The sequence below is a fragment of the Pristiophorus japonicus genome, chromosome 4 (genome assembly GCF_044704955.1).
Source record: "Pristiophorus japonicus isolate sPriJap1 chromosome 4, sPriJap1.hap1, whole genome shotgun sequence".
NCBI lineage: Eukaryota > Metazoa > Chordata > Chondrichthyes > Pristiophoridae > Pristiophorus > Pristiophorus japonicus.
This window is the reverse complement of record NC_091980.1, coordinates 235,444,076-235,469,792: the sequence shown is the minus strand read 5'-3', so window position 1 is coordinate 235,469,792 and position 25,717 is coordinate 235,444,076. Positions and strand designations below refer to the sequence as shown.

The 25,717-nt window shown below is 43.5% G+C and overlaps 1 protein-coding gene across 1 annotated transcript in view; it reads left to right on the top strand.

The window, feature by feature from the left end:
- The window catches only part of peli2 (pellino E3 ubiquitin protein ligase family member 2), a 198,062-nt gene that overhangs the window by 155,915 nt on the left and 16,430 nt on the right, over positions 1–25,717 (top strand). The window contains exons 4-6 of the mRNA XM_070877899.1: positions 16,105–16,206; positions 18,907–19,104; positions 23,314–23,502. Coding sequence (XP_070734000.1) covers positions 16,105–16,206; positions 18,907–19,104; positions 23,314–23,502 — 489 coding nt within the window. The remainder of the gene's footprint in view (positions 1–16,104; positions 16,207–18,906; positions 19,105–23,313; positions 23,503–25,717) is intronic.

The window sequence follows — 25,717 nt, the reverse complement described above, 5'->3', positions numbered from 1 at the left end:
GGCAGAATGAATTTCTCCCTACAAAGATATCAGACTTGGGAGTAGAAATTGCACACCCCCATCCCGGCCCGAAACAGGGCGCTCCCACCCTATTTCGATGGTTTTTACTGCAGCTGCGGTTCAGGTCGCCTCTTGAGCGACATTCGGCTCTTTGTTTATTTTTCTCTCCGATCCGGAACTCGATCATAATGGGGGCAGTGACTACACCTGAGGGGCGGATACGCTGTGGTGACAGCAACTGAGGGGTGGAAGTTGGGGTCGGAGCGGAGTGACTGACGTGATGACGTCATCATGGCACCGTGTCATCACAGCTCTGCCCTTAACTTAAAGGGGAGAGACTCCACGATTATAAAACTTTGGGTCACTGGGCCACCAGGGAGGGTTTCGGCCGGGCCAGGTTGCCGGGGGTACCGGACTGCCGAACCCAGGGGCATATTTGTTGGGCCGACATGGCAGTCGACTGACAAAAAAGCCCGCAGCGGCAGTGCATCCTTCCCTTTAAGGGAAGCCACACCGCAGCTGCATAAGGCCACAGCCTCATTAGACCATCAGGAAAAAGTTTGTTTTAGCACCACCGGGCAGGCCAAAGATTTTCTGAGGAAAATATCTGCGTTGGGGGTTTAGATCAGTGGTGTGCGCGTTGATGATGTGCTTAAGGTGGATCGGCAGCAGCGGAGCGGTGGGGGGGTGGGATCGGGGCACCGCCGGGAAAGTTCGGAACGGCAATTGGGCTATCAGTGGCCATTCCACCAAAATTCGGCAGCTACTCCACTCCGCAACACGGCTGCCAATTTGCGGTGGTAAGGAGAGGGACAATTTCGGCTCCTTGGTGTCTATTTAATTCGACTAAAAGGTATGCCTCAAAGGCTTTATTCTCAAGTATTTATCTAAAAGTACACCCTGTGTATTTTTTTAATAACTTGCCACGTGAGCAGCAATAGGTGTTACGAGCAAAGGCCATGGACAAAGACATAAAAACAGAAAAATGCGGGAAATCTCAGTCTGCCAAACTGCATCTGTGGAGAGAAACAGAGTTAATATTTCAGTCTGAGACCCTTCGTCAGAACTGAAGGACAAAGACATCCTGTTTCAGCCTGCGAAGTGTGGTGAAGGAAGCCTTCCTGACTGAGAGCTCAGCCAGCATATAGTGAGTTTAAAAAATATAGGGCTCAATTTTCCCCGAGTTATCTGCGCCGTTTTTTTGGGGCGTAAATTAAAATCTCCCAGTTTCCCCAAAGTTTCTGCGCCAGCGTAACTTGGGTACGATTTTTTTAGGTTAGTATTTTTTTGCGTCACGGGGCATAATCTGATGTCTGCGCCAGTTTTTCCACATTTAAGCAAGTTTACATTTTTCCTAGGACGGCGTATGTGACCACTCCCAAAAAACCTTCTGGGCACTTAAGAAAAACCCACGCACATTAAAAAATCGGCGCAGAAAGACGCCATTGTTTTTAGACGAAGTTTTGAAGGGAGGCAAGACGACAACGAATATGCAGCATAAAGCTTAATTTTTCAAAGTCAAAAGGGAAAAAATGGAAGTCTAATGCAATTCTTTAATTTTTGATTTTTTTCAAAGTACCACCACCGAACATCTCACCGGGCTTGAGGGTCAGAGCATCAGCCGGCAGAATCGCTCCCTCGCCCGGACACAGGCTCGAGGCTCGGCTTCAAAAGAAGCCTGGGGAGGGATGGGGTGGGGTGGAAGCCGAACTGAAGGGATGAGAACCCTTTGACTATACAGCAGCTTCAAAAGAGGCTTGGTGGGTGGAAACCAAATAAAGGGATGAGAACCCTTTGACTATACATCATCATCATCATCATAGGCAGAACCTTGGAATCAAGGAAGACTTGCTTCCACTCTTAGCATGAGTTTTTAGGTGGCTGTACAGTCCAATACGAGAACCACAGTCTCTGTCACAGGTGGGACAAATAGTCGTTGAGGGAAGGGGTTGGTGGGACTGGTTTGCCACACGCTCTTTCCGCTGCTTGCGCTTGATTTCTGCATGCTCTTGATGACTAGACTCGAGGTGCTCCTCGCTGGAATGGAACTAAACTACAGAACCAGTGGAAACCTGTTCAACCTTCACCATCTCCAGGCCAGGTCCAAGACCACCCCAACACCTGTGTCTGCGCACATACAGAGGCTGAACCCCAGGACATAGTCAATGCATTTACTGAGGCGTACAAAAGCATAGGCCTTACGCTAAACATCAATAAGACAAAAGTCCTCCACCAGCCTGTCCTCTCCACACAGCACTGCTCCCTCAGTCATCAAGATCCATGGTACGGCCCTGGACAGCGTGGACTACTTCCCTTATCTCGGGAGCCTCCTATCAACAAGAGCAGGCATTGACGACTAGGTCCAACACCGCCTCCAGTGCGCCAGTGCAGTCTTCGGCCGCCTGAGGAAAAGTGTTTGAAGACCAGGCCCTTAAAACTGCCACCAAGTTCATGGTCTACAGGGCTGTAGTAATACCCACCCTCCTGTATGGCTCAGAAACATGGACCATGTACAGTAGACATCTCAAGTCGCTGGAGAAATACCACCAATGATGTCTCCGCAAGATCCTACTATACAGCAGCTTCAAAAGAAGCCCAGGGACGGTTGGCGTGGGGTGGAAGCTGAACTGAAGGGATGAGAAACCTTAGACTAAACATCAGCTTCAAAAAAAGCCTGGGGTGGGGGGGTGGATGCTGAGCTCCTGTGTCCGGGCGAGGGAGCGATTCTGCCGGCCTTCCCTTGAGCCCGGTGAGGAGACGTTTGGTCGGTGGTGGGGGTGGTACTTCGAAAAAAATCAAAAATTAAAGAATTGCATTAGACTTCATTGAATGCCTACCTTCCCGTTCTAAGCAAGCCTATTGCGCATGCGCAGACCAGGGTGTGGTCCATACTAGGGCGTCGACTTTAGGGAGAGAGAAAGTAAAGAAGGTTTGCGTGCTTTGTCCTGCTGTTTTGAGCTCCTTGCAAAGCTACAATTTAATTATGGGGGCAATATTGACAATGCCGTACCTCGTGCAAGGCTTCTGCATGATTGTGCTGCGGAGGAGATTGATTCGACATCATCACATGAGGAACCTCAGAACACGTAGGATGATTGGCAGGAGGCCTTACCCACATCAGGTATATCGAGACAGGCGTTCATACCTGCACTTGAGTGATGCAGACTGTGTGAGAATGCTGTGTTTCCGCAAATAAGTTGTAACCAAGATCTGTAAGTTAATAAAAGCAGACCTGCAACCTAGAAGTCTCCAGAGGACTGCTTTGTCAGTTGAAGTAAAGGTTACTGCTGCACTTTCATTTTATGCATTTGGATCATTCCAGGCCATAACTGGGATGTGTGCGCCATTTCTCAACATGCAACACATATCTGCATTTGGCAGGTGACTGCTGCACTATATGCCTGGAGGAATGACAACATAAAGTTCCCCATGACTGCCTAGGCAATGTGTTACAGGGCTGTGGCATCTCCAGGATTGCTGGCTACCAAAAGTTACAGGGCTGCATTGATTGCACCCACATCGCCTTGCGAACAGAAAAGGCTTCCACTCCATGAATGTGCAGCTCGTCTGTGACGACATGCATCGCATCATGGCAGCTGATGCGAGATACCCTGTGAGCACCCATGATGCGTTCATCCTACGTGAGAGTGCTATAACTGCCATGTTTCAGCAGCAGCTAGAAGAGCAGAGCTGGCTGCTGGGAGACAAAGGGTTATGGGCTCACCATCTGTCTCATGATGCCCCTACACGTAACCCAGACGGGGAATACAACATGTCGCACATTGCGACGCGCAGCATAAGAGAGAGGACCATTGGCATCTTGAAGCAGCGTTTCCGATGCCTGGACCATTCCGGGGGCTACTTGCAATACTCCCCCGCGATTCTCGGTCAGTTCACTGTTGTATGCTGCATGTTGCATAACTTAGCCATCATGAGGCAGCAGCAGCTGGTAGCAGAAGACCCACCTGAGGTGAGAGTGGCTGATGATGAGGAGGGACATGCAGGTGACGAGGAGGAGGAGGATGAGGAAGCCATGCAACTACCTGAACCCGGAGCATGACGGCAGAGGAGGGCGAGCTGGCATGCCCCTTTAATAATTGCTCGAGCCTTGCACCAGCAGCTCATCCGTGAACGCTTTGTTGCCTGAAGGCTCAGGGGCACCTATTCCAAATGGACCATGTTTACTGTTTGGACCTGTTCTGTAATGTTGTGTTGTGTTAATGGAACAAATAATGGAAATCATTCAGTTATAATTTAAAATATATTTTATTCAAAGGTTTAACATTTGTTTGTACTTAACTTTCATAAATATTCTTGCATCAACGTTAAACGTTTTTGTTATATATGTAAACCTGTAAATACCTTGTTTAACCATCAGAGGGCTCATCCCCTGGAGTCCCAAGGGATCCCACAATCCCTTGGGAGCACCTGTACATAAGGAGGCCTCACAGGCTGGAGAGGCACTCTGGAGACCTGAATAAAGGACTACGGTCACACGTTACTTTGAGCTCACAGTATCTAGTCAGATTCTTTATGCAAGACATAACCATTTTCAGTTAAGATCACTTACAAACTTTTAAATTTACATCACTTAGAAAAAAACTTTTAATTTGAGAACAGTTACAACAATAATAACAACAGCAAAAAAAGGCTGCACCCATCCCTCCTCCACCATATTCTAGGACCGCACGCTGCGCTTGGTCTTGGTGACTTCGCCCCTGCCCGCAGGCAGTGGTGCAGCATTTCTCGGGTTGGTACCAAGCTTATTCTTTTGAGCATCTCTGGTAATGTGCACTTCTTGATGCGGGGGGGGGGCTTTGGCAGGCGGTAATGTGGAAGGCCTAGCTTGGGCCTCTTCAGAGGCTGGTCTGGGGATTGGAGTGGGAGTGACAGTTGATTCCGTCAATGGCAGCGGGGTCTGGGCATCTTTCCTTATTGCAGCTGCTATCTCCAACATTCCCTCCCTCATGTGCCCGGACAGTGTTCCCATTTCTCGTGAGTGTGTTGTTACTTCTCTCGACAGTCCTGATATCTCATCATCCACCCCACTGATGGTGTCCAGGAATGATCGCGTAAGGTCAATGCTCTCCGCACTCATTGCCATCATCTGAATCACATCTGTTAGGTCCTGCACCTCCAGAGCGCTGTCGAGCTCTCCTTCCTCTCCTCACCCTGGGTGTGGCTCGCTGCATCCCACTGGGACCCGCAGCCTCGGACGGTGGGGACCTGGATGTGCCTTGCTGCACCCCACTGGAACCGGCAGCCTCGGACTGTGCGAAACCATGGAATGTCCCAACACTCGTATCACTCAGGAAAGGGGCTGGACGGCACCTGCACTTCCTCCAGAGTGAGTACAGCAGTGGTGGCTTCGTCCTCCCCTGCCTCGCCCCCATGTTCTTGGTCTGGATGGTAGGATTGGAAAATGTTCTTCAGGCTTTTCTGCATCTGAATCTTCTCCTGCATCAGCAGCTTCGTCAGGGTTGGCCTCAAGTTCTGCAAAATAGAATAGACAAATGGTTAGCAGCAGAGGAGGGAGCAGGATGGCATGAGTAGGCTCACACAGCGCAGGCAGCAGGCTCATTTGAAGGACCACGATGAAGGGCCACATTGCATCAACCAAAGCGTAGTTTGACGGAGACACTCCCATGAACTGAAGCATGGTTAACCCGCGCAGTATTTGACTCTTAGCAAATCCAGACTGTGGAATTTGCAGGACTTGCCCTCTCCCTCGAGTGTGGGCTCAGCTTGTGCAATGGTGGTTGCTTTTCTCCAGGCAGGACCCATCAAAGCAGCGACTCTGTGTATCAATGGGTGCAGATTTGCCGGGCCTCCTCCTGTTCGAGTTCCCTTTCTTTTGTTGTGTGCCACCTTCCTCTGCAAAGATGAAAAAATAACTTTTTAGAGAGGGTGTCTTTCTGCTGGGTGGGACATACAGATGGTCACATTTACAATTGCAATTCCAGTGGGTAAATGAAAATATTACTTACACTAACTACTTGACCAAGGTCCTGCCACTTCTTTTTACCTCCAGACCTCTGGGTAGTCACCATTGTACAGTAATCTTTAGCATGTTGGTTCCAGCGTTTCTTCATTTCTTTTGGTGAAACTTTTATGTGACCTCTGCTGGTGTCCAGCTCGTGCCATCTGGCCTCAATTGCACTAACTAGTGCCTCCACTCCTCTTGTGAGAAAGTCTTGGTCCTTGAGCCGAGTTCCATATTGCAGCTTCGATTTTTCCACTGAGAATTAAAGTTCTCACACAGCACTCAAAGTTCTCACACACAACTGGCTCTTAAAAAACAGCCGAATGCAGACCAGGAGGTGTACTGGGCATGCGCGCCCATAGCAGTCACGTAAAAAACTGTCACTTTTTTTTCACGCGTGGGGGGGGGGGCATCATTTTTTCAGCGCAGACATGAGGCTCCACCCCCTGAAGCTAAGGACAGACTGCACGGTGCCAATTTCAAAAATTAGAACGGGGAAACTTGCAAATCATTTTTTTGGAGTATGGGCCAAAAAAACAGGCGTAACCCTTGAAATATGCCAAAAAACAGCATTGGGGAACATTGAGCCCTATATTTGGGGGTGTAATGATGGGGTCTATTTTTCATATAAGTACTTATGGTGAGGTTAATGCACAAGCTCGTTTTGGAATATTTAATTTTTTCCATGCAATTTGAGATACTAGTATCTGCTAGTGCTGTTGGGGAGGGGTTAAACTAATATGGCAGGGGGATGGGAACCTATGCAGGGAGACAGGGAAGTAAAATGGGAGCAGAAGCAAAAGATAGAAAGAAGAAAAGTAAAAGTGGAGGGCAGAGAAACCCAATGCAAAATTCAAAAAGGGCCACATTACAGCAAAAGTCTAAAGGGACAAAGTGTGTTAAAAAGACAAGCCTGAAGGCTCTGTGCCTCCATGCGAGGAGTATTCGTAATAATTTGGACAAATTAACTGCACAGGCAGCTATTAATGAATATGATATAATTGGGATTACGGAGACATGGCTCCAGGGTGACCAAGGCTAGGAACTCAACATCCAGGGGTATTCAACATTCAGAAAGGATAGACAGAAAGGAAAAGGAAGTGGGGTAGCGTTGCTGGTTAGAGAAGAAATTAACGCAATAGTAAGGAAGGACATTAGCTTGGATGATGTGGAATCTGCATGGGTAGAGCTGCGGAATACCAAAGGGCAGAAAACGCTCGTGGGAGTTGTGTACAGACCACCAAACAGTAGTAGTGAGGTTGGGGACAGCATCAAACAAGAAATTAGGGATGCGTGCAATAAAGGTACAGCAGTTATCATGGGCAACTTTAATCTACATATAGATTGTGCTAACCAAACCAGTAAGGTGGAGAAGGATTTCCTGGAGCGTATTAGGGATGGTTTTCCAGACCAATATGTCGAGGAACCAACTAGAGGGCTGGCCATCCTAGACTGGTGATGTGTAACGAGAAAGGACTAATTAGTAGTCTTGTTGTGAGAGGCCCCTTGGGGAAGAGTGACCATAATATGGTAGAATTCTTTATTAAGATGGAGAGTGACATAGTTAATTCAGACTCGCGTCCTGAACATAAGGAAGGGTAACTTCGATGGTATGCGACGTGAATTGGCTAGAATTGATTACGAATGATACTTAAAGGGTTGACGGTGGATAGACAATGGCAAACATTTAAAGAGCACATGGATGAACTTCAATAATTGTACATCCCTGTCTGGAATTTAAAAAAAACGGGGAAGGTGGCTCAACCGTGGCTATCAAGGGTAATTAGGGACAGTGTTAAATCCAAGGAAGAGGCATATAAATTGGCCAGAAAAAGCAGCAAACCTGAGGACTGGGAGAAATTTAGAATTCAGCAGAGGAAGACAAAGGGTTTAATTAGGAGGGGGAAATAGAGTATGTGAGGAAGCTTGCTGGGAACATAAAAACTGACTGCAAAAGCTTCTATAGATATGTGAAGAGAAAAAGATTAGTGAAGACAAACGTAGGTCCCTTGCAGTCAGAATCAGGTGAATTTATAATGGGGAACAAAGAAATGGCAGACCAATTGAACAAATACTTTGGTTCTGTCTTCACGAAGGAAGACACAAATATCGTTCCGGAAACACTACGGGACCAAGGGTCTAGCGAGAAGGAGGAACTGAAGGAAATCCTTATTAGTCAGAAAATTGTGTTACGCTAATTGATGGGATTGAAGGCCGATAAATCCCCGGGGCCTGATAGTCTGCATCCCAGAGTACTTAAGGAAGTGGCCCTAGAAATAGTGGATGCATTGGTGATCATTTTCCAACAGTCTATATCGACTTTGGATCAGTTCCTATGGACTGGAGGGTAGCTAATGTAACACCACTTTTTAAAAAAGGAGGGAGAGAGAAAACAGGGAATTATAGACCAGTTAGCCTGACATCAGTAGTGGGGAAAATGTTGGAATCAGTTATTAAAGATGAAAGAGCAGCGCATTTAGAAAGCAGTGACCGGATCGGTCCAAGTCAGCATGGATTTATGAAAGGGAAATCATGCTTGACAAATCTTCTAGAATTTTTGAGGATGTAACTAGTAGAGTGGATAAGGGAGATCCAGTGGATGTGGTGTATTTGGACTTTCCAAAGGCCTTTGACAAGGACCCACACAAGAGATTGCTGTGCAAAATTAAAGTACATGGTATTGGGGGTAATGTATTGACGTGGATCGAGAACTGGTTGGCAGACAGGGAGCAGAGAGTCGGGATAAACGTGTCCTTTTCAGAATTGCAGGCAGTGACTCGTGGGGCTGAGTGCTGGGACCCCAGCTATTTACAACATACATCAATGATTTAGTTGAAGGAATTGAGAGTAATATCTCCAAGTTTGCAGATTACACTAAGCTGGGCAGCGGTGTGAGCTGTGAGGAGGACACTAAGAGGCTGCAGGGTGACTTGGACAGGTTAGGTGAGTGGGCAAATGCATGGCAGATGCAGTATAATGTGGATAAATGTGAGGCTATCTACTTTGGTGGCAAAAACACAAAGGCAGAATATTATCTGAATGGTGGCAGATTAGGAAAAGGGGAGGTGCAACGAGACCTGGGTGTCATGGTACATCAGTCATTGAAGGTTGGCATGCAGGTGTGGCAGGCGGTGAAGAAGGCAAATGGCATGTTGGCCTTCATAGCTAGGGGATTTGAGTATAGGAGCAGGGAGGTCTTGGTGAGGCCTCACCTGGAATATTGTGTTCAGTTTTGGTCTCCTAATCTGTGGAAGGACGTGCTTGCTATTGAGGGAGTGCAGCAAAGGTTCACCAGACTGATTCCCGGGATGGCAGGACTGACATATGAGGAGAAACTGGATCGACTGGGCCTGTATTCACTGGAGTTTAGAAGAATGAGAGGGGATCTCATAGAAACATATAAAATTCTGACGGGACTGGACAGGTTAGATGCAGGAAGAATGTTCCTGATGTTGGCAGAGTCAAGAACTAGGGGTCACAGTCTAAGGATAAGGGGTAAGCCATTTAGGACCGAGATGAAGAGAAACGTCTTCACTCAGAGAGTTGTTAACCTGTGGAATTATCTTCCGCAGAGAGTTGTTGAGGCCAGTTCGTTAGATATATTCAAGAGGGATTTGGATATGGCTCTTACGGCTAAAGGGATCAAGGGGTATGAAGAGAAAGCAGGAAAGGGGTACTGAGGTGAATGATCAGCCGCCGTCATATCGAATGGTGGTGCAGGCTTGAAGGGCCGAATGGCCTACTCCTGCACCTATTTTCTATGTTTACTCTGTTGATCAATGCTGAGCAACACTATATGTCAAATATATTGCATTATGGCCTGAATTGAATGCAATCAGCTTTTTATTATTTCTGGTGGCACTGGTGGTCGCTATAGCAGGAGGGGACACTGGGAGATGAGCTTGAAAACTGATAATTTTCGTATTTCAGAGCTTATTAGTGAAATCACGCTAGTTTTAAAAATACACTATTGAGAGAGTGTTTTTCCAAGTCTCAATTATTTTTCAGCAGTAGACCATTTGTAACAGCCAGAACTTGTGTATTTGCATATATTGTGCATGAAAACTATTTGATTAAAATCCTGTTTGAGCTCGGCGCTAATTTAACTTGGTTGTGATTTGAAAAGTTGTTAAAACAGATGAAAGTGTAGATTTTTGTGCTGTTCCTATTGGTCGCATTGAGATCCTTGATTTCTGAACTCAAATGACAAGAACTTTTCCAACCTGCGCAATTTATTACTGAAGGTTTCTTTATTAGTAGCGAAGAAAGTATCTGCTCTGGTACATAATTTTGTTAATATCTATCGAGGATCTACCATCAGTCAATCTCTTCTGGTTCTTGTCAAAAATATGGGGGTAGAGTTTCTGTTTGTTTATGCTAGTAATATCAGCGCAATCTGGGCAGAATCACCCGAATCAGCATAAAAGATTGGAGAATCTAAACGTGAGTTATACCTAAAACCATTTGCGTTTTCCGCAATCTTTTATGTTGATTCAAGATTCAATCGGCCCAGATCAGGCTCCGCCCACGAAACTGGCCATGCCCCCAGGTCGAAATTGCGAGATTCTGACTGTTGTGCTTTGTGCTAGTTCGGGAAGGCTCTGCAAATTGCGCTCTTTTCCTCAGGCGCACAGGCACTAGTAATCATCCTTGACTCCGAGGGACTGCCTATGATGATGATGATGATGAGATTTTAAAGTTTTTTCATATCAAAAACTTTAATTTACAAAGAAACTGACATAGTGTGTGCACCGGTAAAACTATTGAGTGGTTTAGTATGGTGTTTATTTTAGGTCATTCAGTCATTTTAAATCAGGTTACTCACTGATGGAGGATCTTTATTAAAAAGGCATGTGTTTGCTGATAAAACCCATTTTCAGCTGTATTAATAAAACTGCACCAGATTACTGCTCTTAAATACATCAAGGGATACTTTATAATGGAAAGAAAACAAAAACAATCATATTAGGCTTCCTGATTGCACTGGTTCATGGAAGATTTTACGTTTGTGAATATGCAGATGAATTGCACAAAAAGCAGAAAGTCTCCTATGATTAGGCACATCCTAGAAATAAATCTGATCCATAACCTTTAGGATCACTTTTAAATTGTATGCATATCGTTTTCTTCAGTATTTTATTTTCCAGTTTCATTTTCGATTACAATATTTTGTTTGCTGGCTCTGTTTTACTGATTTTAGGGCAATGCAAATACAGTTGACAAGAACTTGAATATGCACTTGAAGTGCCATAACCTACAGGGCTACGGACCAAGAGCTGGAAAGTGGGATTGGGCTGGATAGCTCTTTTTCGGCCGGCACAAAAATGATGGGCCGAATGGCCTCCTTCTGTGCCGCTAATATCTATGAGGCCCTTTGTTTACAGACTGGGTCATCATGAAAGTATGCAAGTATAAACTGTGATCTCTGAGCATTTTTCACCCCTTTTTACTGCTCCAGTGTGCCTCTGCAGGTTGAAGGGAAAGTACCCATGTGTTTGCATTACTCCCTCCCCCACCTCCCCCCATGATGCTCTTGATAATAAGAGTCAGGTCCTAGTTGGTCTCCTTTACATCGTGTACCATGATGTTGCTGTCAATATAAGAAGTGCCTAAAAACCTGTTTCTCAAATAGTCCATCAGTTTTGCACACGTTAGATCTATGATTGACACCGTAACGTTTGTAAGTTCCCAATCCATTGATGATTTTGAAGAACACTTATGAATAAATTAAGCTAATATGGAAGCCTTTCAGTTCTCTGCATTCTTAGGTGTATTACTCCTGACCACGTATGTATTTAGCATCCATTCTATCTGCTGCGTTGATTTGAGTGTATGTTTGTTTTCTGCCTCATCTTAAAACATGAACAAAGATATTTTCTTAAACTCATTTGCCTTTTTTAACCTCAAGATCAATAAAGCATTTTCTACTTTTCTTCTGTGCTAGAATTATACATGTTAAGATTTATGGGAAAGTAAAACTGTCAAATGGCACTGGCTATGTAATACATGTAAAGTCATGTGTAAGTTGTCAGCCATGACACAAGTGGTATATTTTCCATAAGTCAGTCTTTGGTATTTGTACTTTATATGCAGTGCATACAATTGAAAATTTTTCAGTGGTTCAGTACTTTTATTTGTATTACTTTTTTTGGGAGCACTTTCACTTCTGACTGTGCTAAGTGATTGAGGTTGGTCAGTGAGATTATGAAATGTTTCTGTATCTGTTTGTGCAGTTATTTTATTTTAAATATGTTCTCAATTAACTAGAACCCTATGGCAGTCGGCCCCTGCTTAGATGGAAATCCAGTTTAAAATTGAGTCTGGATGAGGGCAAACGTGACAATTTTTTTAAAGTTTCAAAATTACCTCCAGCACCATGATCATTTAACCTTTACATAATCAATTTCAATTTCAGTAAAAGTTGGAATGTAGAGCAGAATGCTATTCTTATCCCTGTGCATAAGGATAGAAGGTGGAACAAGTATGTGATTCAAGAATCATGAATGTGCCCATGTCGTGGAGACAGTTTGAGGGTATAGTATTTTATTATAAAAGAGTGGGATTCGGGTGGGTGAAGTGGTGAGTGCCCCCTGCCCCCGCCTTGGCAGTATGAGGTTCAGGTGATTTTAAACTTCTGGGCCTCATCTGCATGCTGCTGGTGTGCCGGCCGGTGGTCGGGAGTGGCGGTCTTGGTGGCAGGATTATAAGTTATGGGGTGGTGGTTTTGGAGGATCTTGAGAAGGATGGACAGAGAGCCTGGGGCAGAGGAGGTTTAAACTTTTCTTGTGGGTCCCAGAGGAGCACACCCACTCTTCCTGGCCAGACCAGGAAATATTTTTTTTTAAACCTAAGTCACCTCTACTGGTCCCAGATACTCCTCCCATTGCCATCACCTGGTGGGAAAGCCACAACAGCTGCCCTGCTCAGGCCACAGTTAAAATTGCAGTCAAGGCCGAAAATGTCATTGGACCTTGATCTGCAAATTTAAAGAAGGATCGTGCTGGCTTCAGTTGGTTGTTCTTGCTTGCCTACTCATAAGAGTAGGTTAAAGTTGAAGAAAGTGGAATATGTGTGGGATGTCAGCGGGTAGGTCACCCGGTCGATTTTAACTGATCACCACCAGACTATTGGGGTTAAAATTACCCTTGGGTAGTCACAATATGCAGATACATTTGAATTGATAAAGATTTCCTTTTTATGCCAGTTTAACTGCACACTTTGTGGTGACAAAATTCAGTTTTGGAATTGCTTTGGCACAAACTGAAGTAGAATTGAGGTGTGAAATTACCTGAGTCAAATTTCGGCACTTTAAGAACGAAGCTATTCCGTGACTGAGTTAAATTTATTGTATTTCTAGAAAGGACAGGAGACATAGGTTCCATTTGGTTCCTTGGAAGTTTTGCTTGTTTGGAGTTTGGTTGAATTTGCAATTCCTATTACTTCATTTGTATTCACTGCAAGAAGGCAGTTTCCATGGGCATGGCCATGACTCCTATAATTTAGAACTTACAAACCTTATGTGGAGTGAATGGATTCAGCTGCTACAATTCTGACAATTGCCTCTTACTGGAAAGACATATGGCATGCCCACCATACTGCATCATCACTACAGCAGGCAGAAAAGCACCATGCTAACAGATCATTTATTTCGGACAAAACTACCAATTATATTTATTGTAAAAACCACATCTATATGCAAGTAAAATAACAATGCAATACTTGGATTTAATGATACTTAAATATGTTTACTGAAATGTTTCAGAAATATGGAGTCCTTTTTCAAAGTCCTGTAACTGGATCTTGGATTCCTGTGATTATAGCCACTGAGCTTCATGAAGTTTCGCCTCACTGTTGTGATGTAACTTCACTCGGCTAAGTGAACTAAAGATACACAGGGTACTGAAAAACTGCAGTAATTATATCTGGTCCAGATATTTTCTAACATCTCGAGATAAAAGCAGATCTGTCACAGTAGACAAATGTCTTCGAAGAAAATCCGATATCTTTTTCAACAGTCCAGTAATCGGCCTGGATGGGTGGAAAGTGAAAAATAATTCTGCGACTGTCTAATGAGTTGTTGCGCAATCTGATGAGTTGTTGCGCAAGGGAATTTGGCCTGAACTGGAATTGAACACTTAAATGTAGTTTACATGAAACTACTTATTTTTGAGTCCGAGTCCTTTGACCCCATTTATTATGTAGAAAAGGTGAAACCAGTCTACTGCAGTTCTTGCATTATGTGGGAGTTTCTGGGAACTGACTGCCCAGAACAGGAACGGGTGTAAGGAGTGTTTCCAGGTGGACTTGCACGAACTCAAAAGTTACTGAGCTTGAGAAACAATTGGATACATTCCACACTATATGGGTGGAGGAGCAGATGTGGCCACCCAGCAGCTAGAGAGGCCGAGTGTGGCAGAGAAAGGGAAGTGGTTTATCAAGTAAAGTTGGGAAGAACGCTAAACATCAGCAAAACAAAGGTGGATTGGGGAAGAGAATCAGCCAGGCTTCCCACTTCTACTAACCAGCAACTTCTGCTGGAACTGTGCATATGGACATTGGATGAGAATACATTCAGTTTCTGCTGTGATTCTCTTCCCTTTCCCCATTGATTGAATAGGCTGCCTTTAACTTTTGTCTAGGCTCATACGTGATTATTTGTCGCTTAGTGAGGTGCCAGAGATGCTTGAATGGGAGAAAATTGGCACGAAAAGGAGATGTATTGACACAGCTACTTCAATGTGGAGGCATAGATGTGATTGTCATTGATTCCAGGATTTATAAATGTACTAAGGATCATTTAAATTGTTTGGAATTTGTATTTCTTGCAAAATTTGCCAGCTGGTTTGAAATAAATTTTAAACGATCTGCATTTACAGACAATTTTTAATTGCAGTCTGAAATTGCTTGAGATTTTGTACATTCATAAACATATATTTTATTATGAAATAGAGGTGCAAATACATATTTTTCATCAAATCTGATGATTCAATATGTATATTAAGGACTCAACAGATGCACTTGGATTAGCTAAAGGTTCAAAACTTCTTTTGTGAATGGTGAATCTTCTCATTAAGTTGAACATTTTTGGTTTAAGAACTTGATAAAACGAAAATGTATTTGTCGATTGTTAACTTTTTATGTATTATCAAAAAATTTCAAAATACAATTTGTTTTCATAGTCAGGTTTGAGGTGAATAAGAATGTATTAAATGCAGAGCCTGAAAAGCTTATTCAGACCATCAAGTTGGCTTCACCTCCCTAACATCTCTTGCCTCTGCTCGTGCCTCAGCCTATCTGCTGCCAAAACTCTCATTTATGGCCTTTGTTGCCTCTGGACTTGACTATTCCATTGCTCTCTTGGCCGGCGTCCCTTTCTCTATCTCTGTAAACTTCAAGTCATACACTAAATCCTACACACCCATCATCTCTGTGCTTGCTAACCCAGATTGGCTCCTACTCACCCAAAGCTTTACATTTAAAATGTTTATCCTCGTGCTGAAATTAATTCATGGCCTCACCCTCCCTATCTTTGTAACTTTTGTCAGTCCTACTATTCTTGGCGAACTTTACGTTCCTCCAACTTTGGCCTGCAGATTGAGTGAAAATTCACACACTGAATTACCCCCAAGTTGAAGGAGTGCAAATTGGCAAGAGTCAGTCTTGATTTGTGCAAAATGCATTACATCCCACGTGACTATACTGACAGTATTAAAACCTGCAAAGGTTTTTTCTATGCTCTCAACTGGACATTAATGGATGTAGCGGTAAAGGTGTTGAAGCAGAGTAGCAAAAAATGTAGTTTGGAACCTGTAGATCTACATAGGTTATAGATTTTAGTCTTGCTTGGCCTTTTGTATTCCAATCCTGTAAATGGCTTTGAGACTTAATTATTTATGGGAGTTTTTAATATATTAGTCTAATTTTGCTGAATATTTTATTTAATATACTCGCCACATTTTTTTAATTGCAACTTATGCCGTACAAATTGTTTTTGTCAATTTTGTTTTCTTGTGTAGTTGATTTACAAAAATATCATAGGTTGTAGCTTATTACTGTTACAAAAAAATTGCAAAAGTAAGTTGCAAAAAAAATTAATGTATCTCTTATTTACCACTTCACAGGCAGTCAATTGTAAAGGGCAACATAGCATCTCATATACGCTATCCAGGAACCAGACTGTGGTGGTTGAGTATACTCATGACAAGGACACAGACATGTTTCAGGTAAGACCTATCTACTTATTACATTTAAATAGTTTACACATTTCCTAAATTCTTAAAAGATACCACATTTATGCAAACTGTTTTCTGTAGCCCAGCAGGGGAAAACTCCTGTTCAGTCCAGCTTAGTGAGTTTTATTTGGACTTGGGTTGACTTGCTTAAATTCTGAGATGCACTTAAAGAATTCCATTTCCGGAGCACATGCATTCATACACCTTTCAAATCAACGTTTCAGCTCCTCTGTTGAAACAAAATATTATTAAAAATAGGCATTGAGAGTCCTTGATGATGTAACTGCCCCACATGGAGGGGTACAAATCAGAATGTTCAAGATTCAATTAGCAGTCTGGGTTGATTTATTAAATCTCACATGGAGTATCAGTGGAGGATTCTACAGTTGGGATCAACATTACTGGGTTTGAGAGGAAAGATTAGTCAAAATTTATACTCCTCCTGATTGCTATATGATGATCCCTACTGGGAAGTGCATGTCTTATGGATAGACTGTAATGTCCCTCACAGTTGAACAGCCTGCCACCATCACTGTCTAGGCTGAGGTAAAAGGTACTGGAGAGTTGCCAGTAACTATATCACATTAGCTCGTTCACACTACTGCCTTCATGAAAGGATGTACAGAGCGAACAAAATGGAGAAAGAATAAAAGTATTGTGTACACAATAACTTCACTGTGACCTGTTTGTTTTTATATGCTTGTTTTCCCACTTAGTGTAATGGCTCCTGTATGAGGCAGATCCTTCAACCATAGTATGCCTTTTCTCTGGAACTTTCTTCCACTTGCCATTGTTTTAGCTGAGGAGTAGACCACTTCAAATGTCAAGTCAAAGCTCCCAGCTGAATGAGAAATGTTCCCTTAGGCACTCGCTTCTCTAAACTGCATTTCCACTACAGATTCAGCATGCTGCAAGTTTTTATACGTCTTCCTTCTAGTCTGACCTCATTACCTTTTCGACCATTGACAGATTGCTTCTGTCATCCACTTATTACATCAGCATCGGTGCCTTTGAAACTCTCACACCCTGGTCCGCAGAATCCCACCATGATCGGCCCCAACACCAGCATCATCAGGCACACCAGCAGCACCAACAGCACCAACCTTCTCTGCAATCACCTGATACTGTACAGGACAGAGGGCATCAGCATCTGACCTCATTGCTGTCAGGCATGGCCTCACCATAGCCAGATTTACTTCACATGACGCAGCACACCTGGGCTGCCACATGATGCACCAGGTTGTCACCACCCCACACCAACCCTATAAAGCATCCCTACAATGCCCAAGCCATTCCTTTCACATTCATCAGCGTTGCGGGCAGTATCACCATTCACTGCAACTCACTAAGCAACTTCCAAAGGTTCACACAAATCTGTCCAAGAATGGAAAGTGTTGAAAATAAAGAATATCAATGTTTGACAGCACATTAATAGAAACTTCACATGAACATTGGTTAAAACATACAAGTGTCTGCCCTTGTGTGTTGTTAGTTGGAATGAATGAACTAGGATGAAGGCGAGTGTGAGGCGTGGCTAGTGAGATGGGCTGTGATAATGCGGAAAGAGAAGGATGGATGGAGGTGCAAGGTAAGTACGGATGTGCAGGAGTAGGGTAGGGAATGCAGAGTGATGGGGATGTGATGAATGGCACAGCAGGATGAGGTTGAGTGTGACTTTGTAGTAACATTTTGTGATCTACTGAGATCACTGAAAGGTTTGAGGCACTGCACCCAAGTCTCCCTGACAACATTGTTGCTTGTATCCTCCTGTGCAGTGTGCAACCAGGCTGCGTTGGTCTCTTGGGGAGGTTTCTTCTGCCCATTGGAAGGGAAGAGAACCTCCTTGTGTGCTGTGACTCGCTTCATAATCATATGGAGGGAGTAATGGGAGACCCTGGGTGCAGCCCTGCACTCTTGTGTAATGCTCGGCGGTGTTTGCAGCACCTCAATGCTATAGAACACTGATAGCACAAATGTCAAAATCAATTTGCGCATGGTCCCTTTAAGTAAACCGGCTGATGACGTGTCATCAAATGATATCATCAGACCCGCTTCCTTCAGTTGGCCAACAAACTCGCTGGGCGGGCTTAACACGCCCCATCAGGGGAAAATCATTTTACACAGCGGACTGGAGCCAGCAGCGAGGCCGGGACTTGCCACCGACGTTGCCTGTCACAGACCCACCGAGGTTGGTAAAATCCAGCCCTAATGTTCAATAACTAAAATCAATTATAATTGCTGTAATGCTAGAACTTACTGTCAGTGATATTAGCAGCCAAATGTTTAACACATTCATATGACATTCCTGAAAGTGTGTATATGGTGAGTTAACTGACAGTCAAATATCCCCATAGCAGAATGCCCTATACTGGATGGGGGATAGGGCCTTTGAGGTAAAAGTTATTAAAAAAATTTTACATTTGAATTCAAGCTGAATCTACATAAGCCTTTACAAGTCTCACTGAATCTTAATGTTCTGTTATATGTTGCTCAATTGATATTTAATCTTTTTAAAGAATCTTGAATTTGCATTGTAGCATGAAGGTAGAAAAAGTCTACTGATAAAATGCCATGAAAAATTTAGATTCAATTTCCTGCAAATACATGTATTTGTGAGTGACATGGAAATATTCTTCATTGTAGTGTTCTGCAATGCCATATTTACATTATTTGTTTTTCCTTTTTTCACAGATTGGAAGGTCCACAGAGAACCCCATTGATTTTGTGGTGACAGATACCGTTTCTGGTAGCCAGAGTAATGACGAGACGCAAATCACTCAAAGCACCATCTCCAGATTTGCATGTAGGATAGTTTGTGACAGAAATGCACCATATACTGCACGGATTTATGCTGCAGGTTTCGATTCATCAAAAAACATATTTCTTGGAGTAAGTATTTATGATACAGGATTTGATTCATCTAAAAATGCATTTTTTTGAGCAAGTACAATGTGCAGTATAGGTTGTAAGTGTTAATAAGAATGATATGCTATCCTGTCAAAAATGTTTTTAAAAATCAATAGTGAAGCCAATTTCTGAGAATATCATGTTTCTGAACTTTTTCTGATTCGTAACAATAAAAATAATCTTGTTTATTAAAGTCTTGCAAACACATCTATACACCAAATATTGTTTTACTTCCATTTAATACACTAGCAAGATATTTCTAAGCTTTTAAATCTTTACCTGTACTAATGGATACTTTTTGTTCGTATGATCATTTTTCAACTCTACTACGTTTGCCCTGTGGTTGTATGTATTGTAGGCATTTTACAATTTATACACCTTTAGATCAGATTTATCCATTCAGAGGTCTTGTAGAAACATAGAAAATAGGTGCAGGAGTAGGCCATTCGGCCCTTCGAGCCTGCACCACCATTCAATAAGATCATGGCTGATCATTCTCTCAGTACCCCTTTCCTGCTTTCTCTCCATACCCCTTGATCCCCTTAGCCGTAAGGGCCATATCTAACTCCCTCTTGAATATATCCAATGAACTGGCATCAACAACTCTCTGCGGCAGGGAATTCCACAGGTTAACAACTCACTGAGTGAAGAAGCTTCTCCTCATCTCAGTCCTAAATGGCCTACCCCTTATCCTAATACTATGTCCCCTGGTTCTGGACATCGGGAACATTCTTCCTGCATCCAACCTGTCCAGTCCCGTCAGAATCTTATACGTTTCTATGAGATCCCCTCTCATCCTTCTAAACTCCAGTGAATAAAGGCCCTGTTGATCCAGTCTCTCCTCATATGATAGTCCAGCCATCCCTGGAATCAGTCTGGTGAACCTTCGCTGCACTCCCTCAATAGCAAGAACATCCTTCCTCAGATTAAGAGACCAAAACTGAACACAATATTCCAGGTGAGGCCTCACTATAGCCCTGTACAATCTGTTCCTACACTCAAATCCCCTAGCTCTGAAGGCCAACATACCATTTGCCTTCTTCACCGCCTGCTGTACCTGCATGCCCACTTTCAGTGACTGATGAACCATGACACTCGGATCTCGTTGCACCTCCCCTTTTCCTAATCTACCGCCATCCAGATAATATTCTGCCTTCATGTTTTTGCCCCCAAAATGGATAACCTCACATTTATCCACATTATACTGCATCTGCCATGCATTTGCCCACTCAGCTAACCTGACCAAGTCACCCTGCAGCTTCTTAGCATCCTCCTCACAGCTCACACCACCACCCAGTTTAGTGTCATCCGCAAACTTGGAGATATTACACTCAATTCCTTCATTTAAATTGTTAATATATTTTGTAAAGAGCTGGGGTCCCAGCACTGAGCCCTGCGGCACTCCACTAGTCACTGCCTGCCATTCTGAAAAGGACCTGTTTATCCCGACTCTCTGCTTCCTGTCTGCCAACCAGTTCTCTATCCACATCAGTACATTACCCCCAATACCATGTGCTTTGATTTTGCACACCAATCTCTTGTGCGGTACCGTGTCAAAAGCCTTTTGAAAGTCCAAATACACCACATCCACTGGTTCTCCCTTGTCCACTCTGCTAGTTACATCCTCAAAAAATTCCAGAAGATTCGTCAAGCATGATTTCTCTTTCATAAATCCATGCTGACTTGGTCCGATCTTGTCACTGCTTTCCAAATGCGCTGCTATTTCATCCTTAATGATTGATTCCAACATTTTCCCCACTATTGATGTCAGGCTAACTGGAATATAATTACCCGTTTTCTCGCTCCCTCCCTTTTTAAAAAGTGGTATTAGATTAGCTACCCTCCAGGTAATAGGAACTGATCCGGAGTCGATAGACCGTTGGAAAATGATCACCAATGCATCCACTATTTCTATGGCCACTTCCTTAAGTACTCTGTGATGCAGACTATCAGGCCCCGGGGATTTATCGGCCTTCAATCCCATCAACTTCCCCAACACAATTTCCCGCCTAATAAGGATATCCTTCAGCTTCTCCTTCTCACTAGACCTACTGTCCTCCAGTACAATCAGAAGGTTATTTGTGTCTTCCTTCGTGAAGACAGAACCGAAGTATTTGTTCAATTGGTCTGCCATTTGGTTCCCCATTATAAATTTACCTGAATCCGACTGCAAGGGACCTACGTTTGTCTTCACTAATCTCTTTCTCTGCACATATTTATAGAAGCTCTTGCAGTCAGTTTTTATGTTCCCTGCAAGCTTCCTCTCGTACTCTGTTTTCCCCCTCTTAATTAAACCCTTAGTCTTCCTCTGTTGAATTCTAAATTTCTCCCAGTCCTCAGGTTTGTCTAGCCAAATTATATGCCTATTCCTTGGCTTTAACACTATCCTTAATTTCCCTTGTTAGCCATGGTTGAGCCACCTTCCCTGTTTTATTTTTACTCCAGACAGGGATGTACAATTGCTGAAGTTCATCCATGTGATCTTTAAATGTTTGCCATTGCCTATCCACCGTCAACCTTTTAAGTATCCTTTTCCAGTCTATTCTAGCCAATTCACGCCTCATACCGTCGGAGTTACTTTTCCTTAAGTTCAGGACCCTAGTTTCCGAATTAACTGTGTCACTCTCCATCTTAATAAAGAATTCTACCATATTATGGTCACTCTTCCCCAAGGGGCCTCGCACAACAAGATTGCTAATTAGTCCCTTTTCATTACACATCACCCAGTCTAGGATGGCCAGCTCTCTAGTTGGTTCCTCGACATATTGGTCCAGAAAACCATCCCTAATATACTCCAGGAACTCCTCCTCCACCGCATTGCTACCAGTTTGGTTAGCCCAATCAATATGTAGATTAAAGTCGACCATGAAAACTGCTGTACCTTTATTGCACACGTCCCTTATTTCTTGTTTGATGCTGTCCCCAACCTCACAACTACTGTTTGGTGGTCTGTACACAACTCCCACTAGCGTTTTCTGCCCTTTGGAATTCCGCAGCTCCACCCATACCGATTCCACATCACCCAGGCTTAATGTCCCTCCTTACTATTGCATTAATTTCCTCTTTAACCAGCAACGCCACCCCGCCTTCTTTTCCTTTCTGTCTATCCTTCCTAAATGCTGAATACCCTTGGATGTTGAGTTCCCAGCTTTGGTCACCCTGGAGCCATGTCTCCGTGATGCCAATTACATCATACCCGTTAACTGCTATCTGCGCAGTTAATTCGTCCACCTTCTTCCGAATACTCCTCGCATTGAGGCACAAAGCTTTCAAGCTTGTCTTTTTAACACACTTTGCCCCTTTAGAATTTTGCTGTAATGTGGCCCTTTTTGTTTTTTGCCTTGGGTTTCTCTGCCCCCCCACTTTTACTATTCTCCTTTCTATCTTTTGCTTCTGACTCCCATTTTATTTCCCTCTGTCTCCCTGCATCGGTTCCCATCTCCCTGCCATATTCGTTTAACTCCTCCCCAACAGCACTAGCAAACACTCCCCCGAGGACATTTGTTCCCGTCCTGCCCAGGTGCAGACCGTCCGGTTTGTACTGGTCCCACCTCCACCAGAACCGGTTCCAATGCCCCAGGAATTTGAATCTCTCCTTTCTACACCACTGCTCAAACCACGTATTCATCTGAGCTATCCTGCGATTCCTACTCTGACTAGCACGTGGCACTGGTAGCAATCTTGAGATTACTACTTTTGAGGTCCTACTTTTTAATTTAACTCCTAGCTCCCTAAATTCGTCTCGTAGGACCTCATCCTGTTTTTTTACCTATATCGTTGGTACCTATATGCACCACAACAACTGGCTGTTCGCCCTCCCTTTTCAGAATGTCCTGCACCCGCTCCGAGACATCCTTGACCCTTGCACCAGGGAGGCAACATAACATCCTGGAGTCTTAGTTGCGGCCGTAGAAACGCCTGTCTATTCCCCTTACAATTATAGGAAAGCTTGTGCTTGTAAGATCTGATTTATTAAATATATTCTGTACATCAAAAAGTTAGACAGCCTCTTCTGTTTGAGAATTCTAATGTTTCAGCTTGTTGGTTCTATATAGGTTTAGTTAAGCAAAAATGGTCTGTCTATTAAAATGACATTTTTCATTGTAGCAGGTAAATTTGCCTTCCTTGCTAAATTAAAGCTTGTATTAAAAAAGTGCATATTGTGCATCTATACTTTTTATACCTTACTAGGAGAAAGCTGCTAAATGGAAAAATCCTGATGGCCACATGGATGGGTTAACAACTAATGGCGTATTAGTAATGCATCCTAGGGGAGGCTTTACAGAAGAATCTAAGCCTGGAGTATGGCGGGAAATTTCTGTTTGTGGCGATGTATACACTCTAAGGGAAACAAGATCAGCACAGCAAAGAGGAAAATTGGTAGGTAAACATACTCGTTCAATAAACATGCTGGTTTACTACAGTGTGTTGTATTTTGCAGATAATCTATAACAAATCCATTAAAAATAAACTGTTAAACATTATGTAAAAACTAATGTTTTTTTTTGGTTATGAAAACCAAAATGAAGGGACAAGGCACATAATGCAGAAAGATGAAAGGCAGCATACATATAGATTGGGAAGAATTAGGGAAGAAAATTCAGAGAAGCACTAACCGTGTCAGTATTGATAAAATAGAGAAACGCAGACAAAGGTTGCAGAGGAGAGAGGGGACGGGTTGGGGGAAACTACAGGTGAAAGAGGGTTATATAGCAGACAATAAGCTTTCTCTTGTACTCCTGGACTGGATACAACAGAGGTGTTAGCAAAGCCTCCCCAGATACAGGAGCAGTATTCAAGTTTTGGGCTTTATAGACAGTGAAGATTTATTGATGGGGAAAATAATTATTTGGCATACAAAGAAAATAAGTTCTGCATTGAGAATTCTGCACGCACCAATGGAGTTGAATCAAGCTTGGCTTCTGTTTGGGGAAACCACTACCAAAAATGGAAATCCATTGTTGACTGTTGCTTCAAACTACTCTAGACCGAACGTACTATTTCAATCTCAAGTCTATGGGCTGGATTACAGCTAATTTGCACCTCGGTTAGCACCCCGGCAGGGCATTAAATGCTGTTTTTTTGGGACGTTATGCTGGGCTTCTAGGATTTAGCCGGAAGATTCGGCTATTTGTGCAAAAACTTACTGCCCCGCCCATTTTCAGCGTGATTATGACATCAATCGTGCAAGGCTGCGCTAGCGCCCCGATGGAACTTTCGGCCTTAACACATCATTTAACACCCGCCCCAGGAAACACCTGAAAAAAACAGGTGGTCTCAGGATGCAGCAGGCGCTATTGGCAGCATATTTAAATGGAGGCTGGAGGATCTTATATCGCAGTTGTCAGTGACTGCTACGGTTGTGCACAAAATGTCGCATGAGGCTCCGAGTTGCAACCGGCACTTTTATGTGCCATGACACTTTGCTTACAAGGTTAGTGAGAGATTTCAATGTGGGCAATACTAGTTCGCTAGCGTATCATGCTGGTTGCTATTGGCAGGCAGCTTCAAGCTGGAAGAAGGATTCTTGGCCATGTTGGGCTATGAATTCGAAGAGGCAGATTGGAAAACTGCAAATGTAACGCCCTTATTTAAAAAAGGAGGCAGACAAAAAGCAGGACCAGTTAGCCTAACATCTGTGGTTGGGAAAATGTTGGAGTCCATTATTAAAGAAGCAGTAGCAGGGCATTTGGAAAAGCAAAATTCGGTCAGACAGAGTCAGCATGGATTTATGAAGGGGAAGTCATGTTTGACAAATTTGCTGGAGGTCTTCGAGGATGTAACAAACGGGGTGGATAAAGTGGAACCAGTGGATGTATTTGGACTTCCAGAAGGTATTTGACAAGGTGTCACATAAAAGGTTACTGCACAAGATAAAAGTTCACGGGTTTGGGGGTAATATATTAACATGGATAGAGGATTGGCTAACTAACAGAAAACAGAGAGTCGGGATAAATGGTTCATTCTCTAGTTGGCAACCAGTAACTAGTGGGGTGCCATAGGGATCTGTGCTGGGACCCCAACTATTTACAATCTATATTAACGACTTGGAAGAAGGAACTTAGTGTAACGTAGTCAAGTTTGCTGACGAAACAAAGATGGGAGGAAAAACAATGTGTGAGGAGGACACAAAAGATCTGCAAAAGGACATAGACAGGCTAAGTGAGTGGGCAAAAATTTGGCAGATGGAGTATAATGTTGGAAACTGTGAGGTTATGCACTTTGGCAGAAACAAATCAAAGAGCAAGTTATTATTTAAATGGAAAAAGATTGCAGTACAGCAGGACCTGGGGGTACTTGTGCATGAAACGCAAAAGAATAGTATGTAGGTACAGCAAGGGATCAGGAAGACCAATGGAATCTTGGCCTTTATTGCAAAGGGGATGGAGTAAAAAGCAGGGAAGTCTTGCTACAGCTGTACAGGGTATTGGTGAGGCCACACCTGGAATACTGCGTGCAGTTTTGGTTTCCATATTTACGAAAGGATATACTTGCTTTGGAGGCAGTTCAGAGAAGGATCACTAGGTTGATTCCGGGGATGAGGGGGTTGACTTATGAGGAAAGGTTGAGTCGGTTGGGCCTCTACTCATTGGAA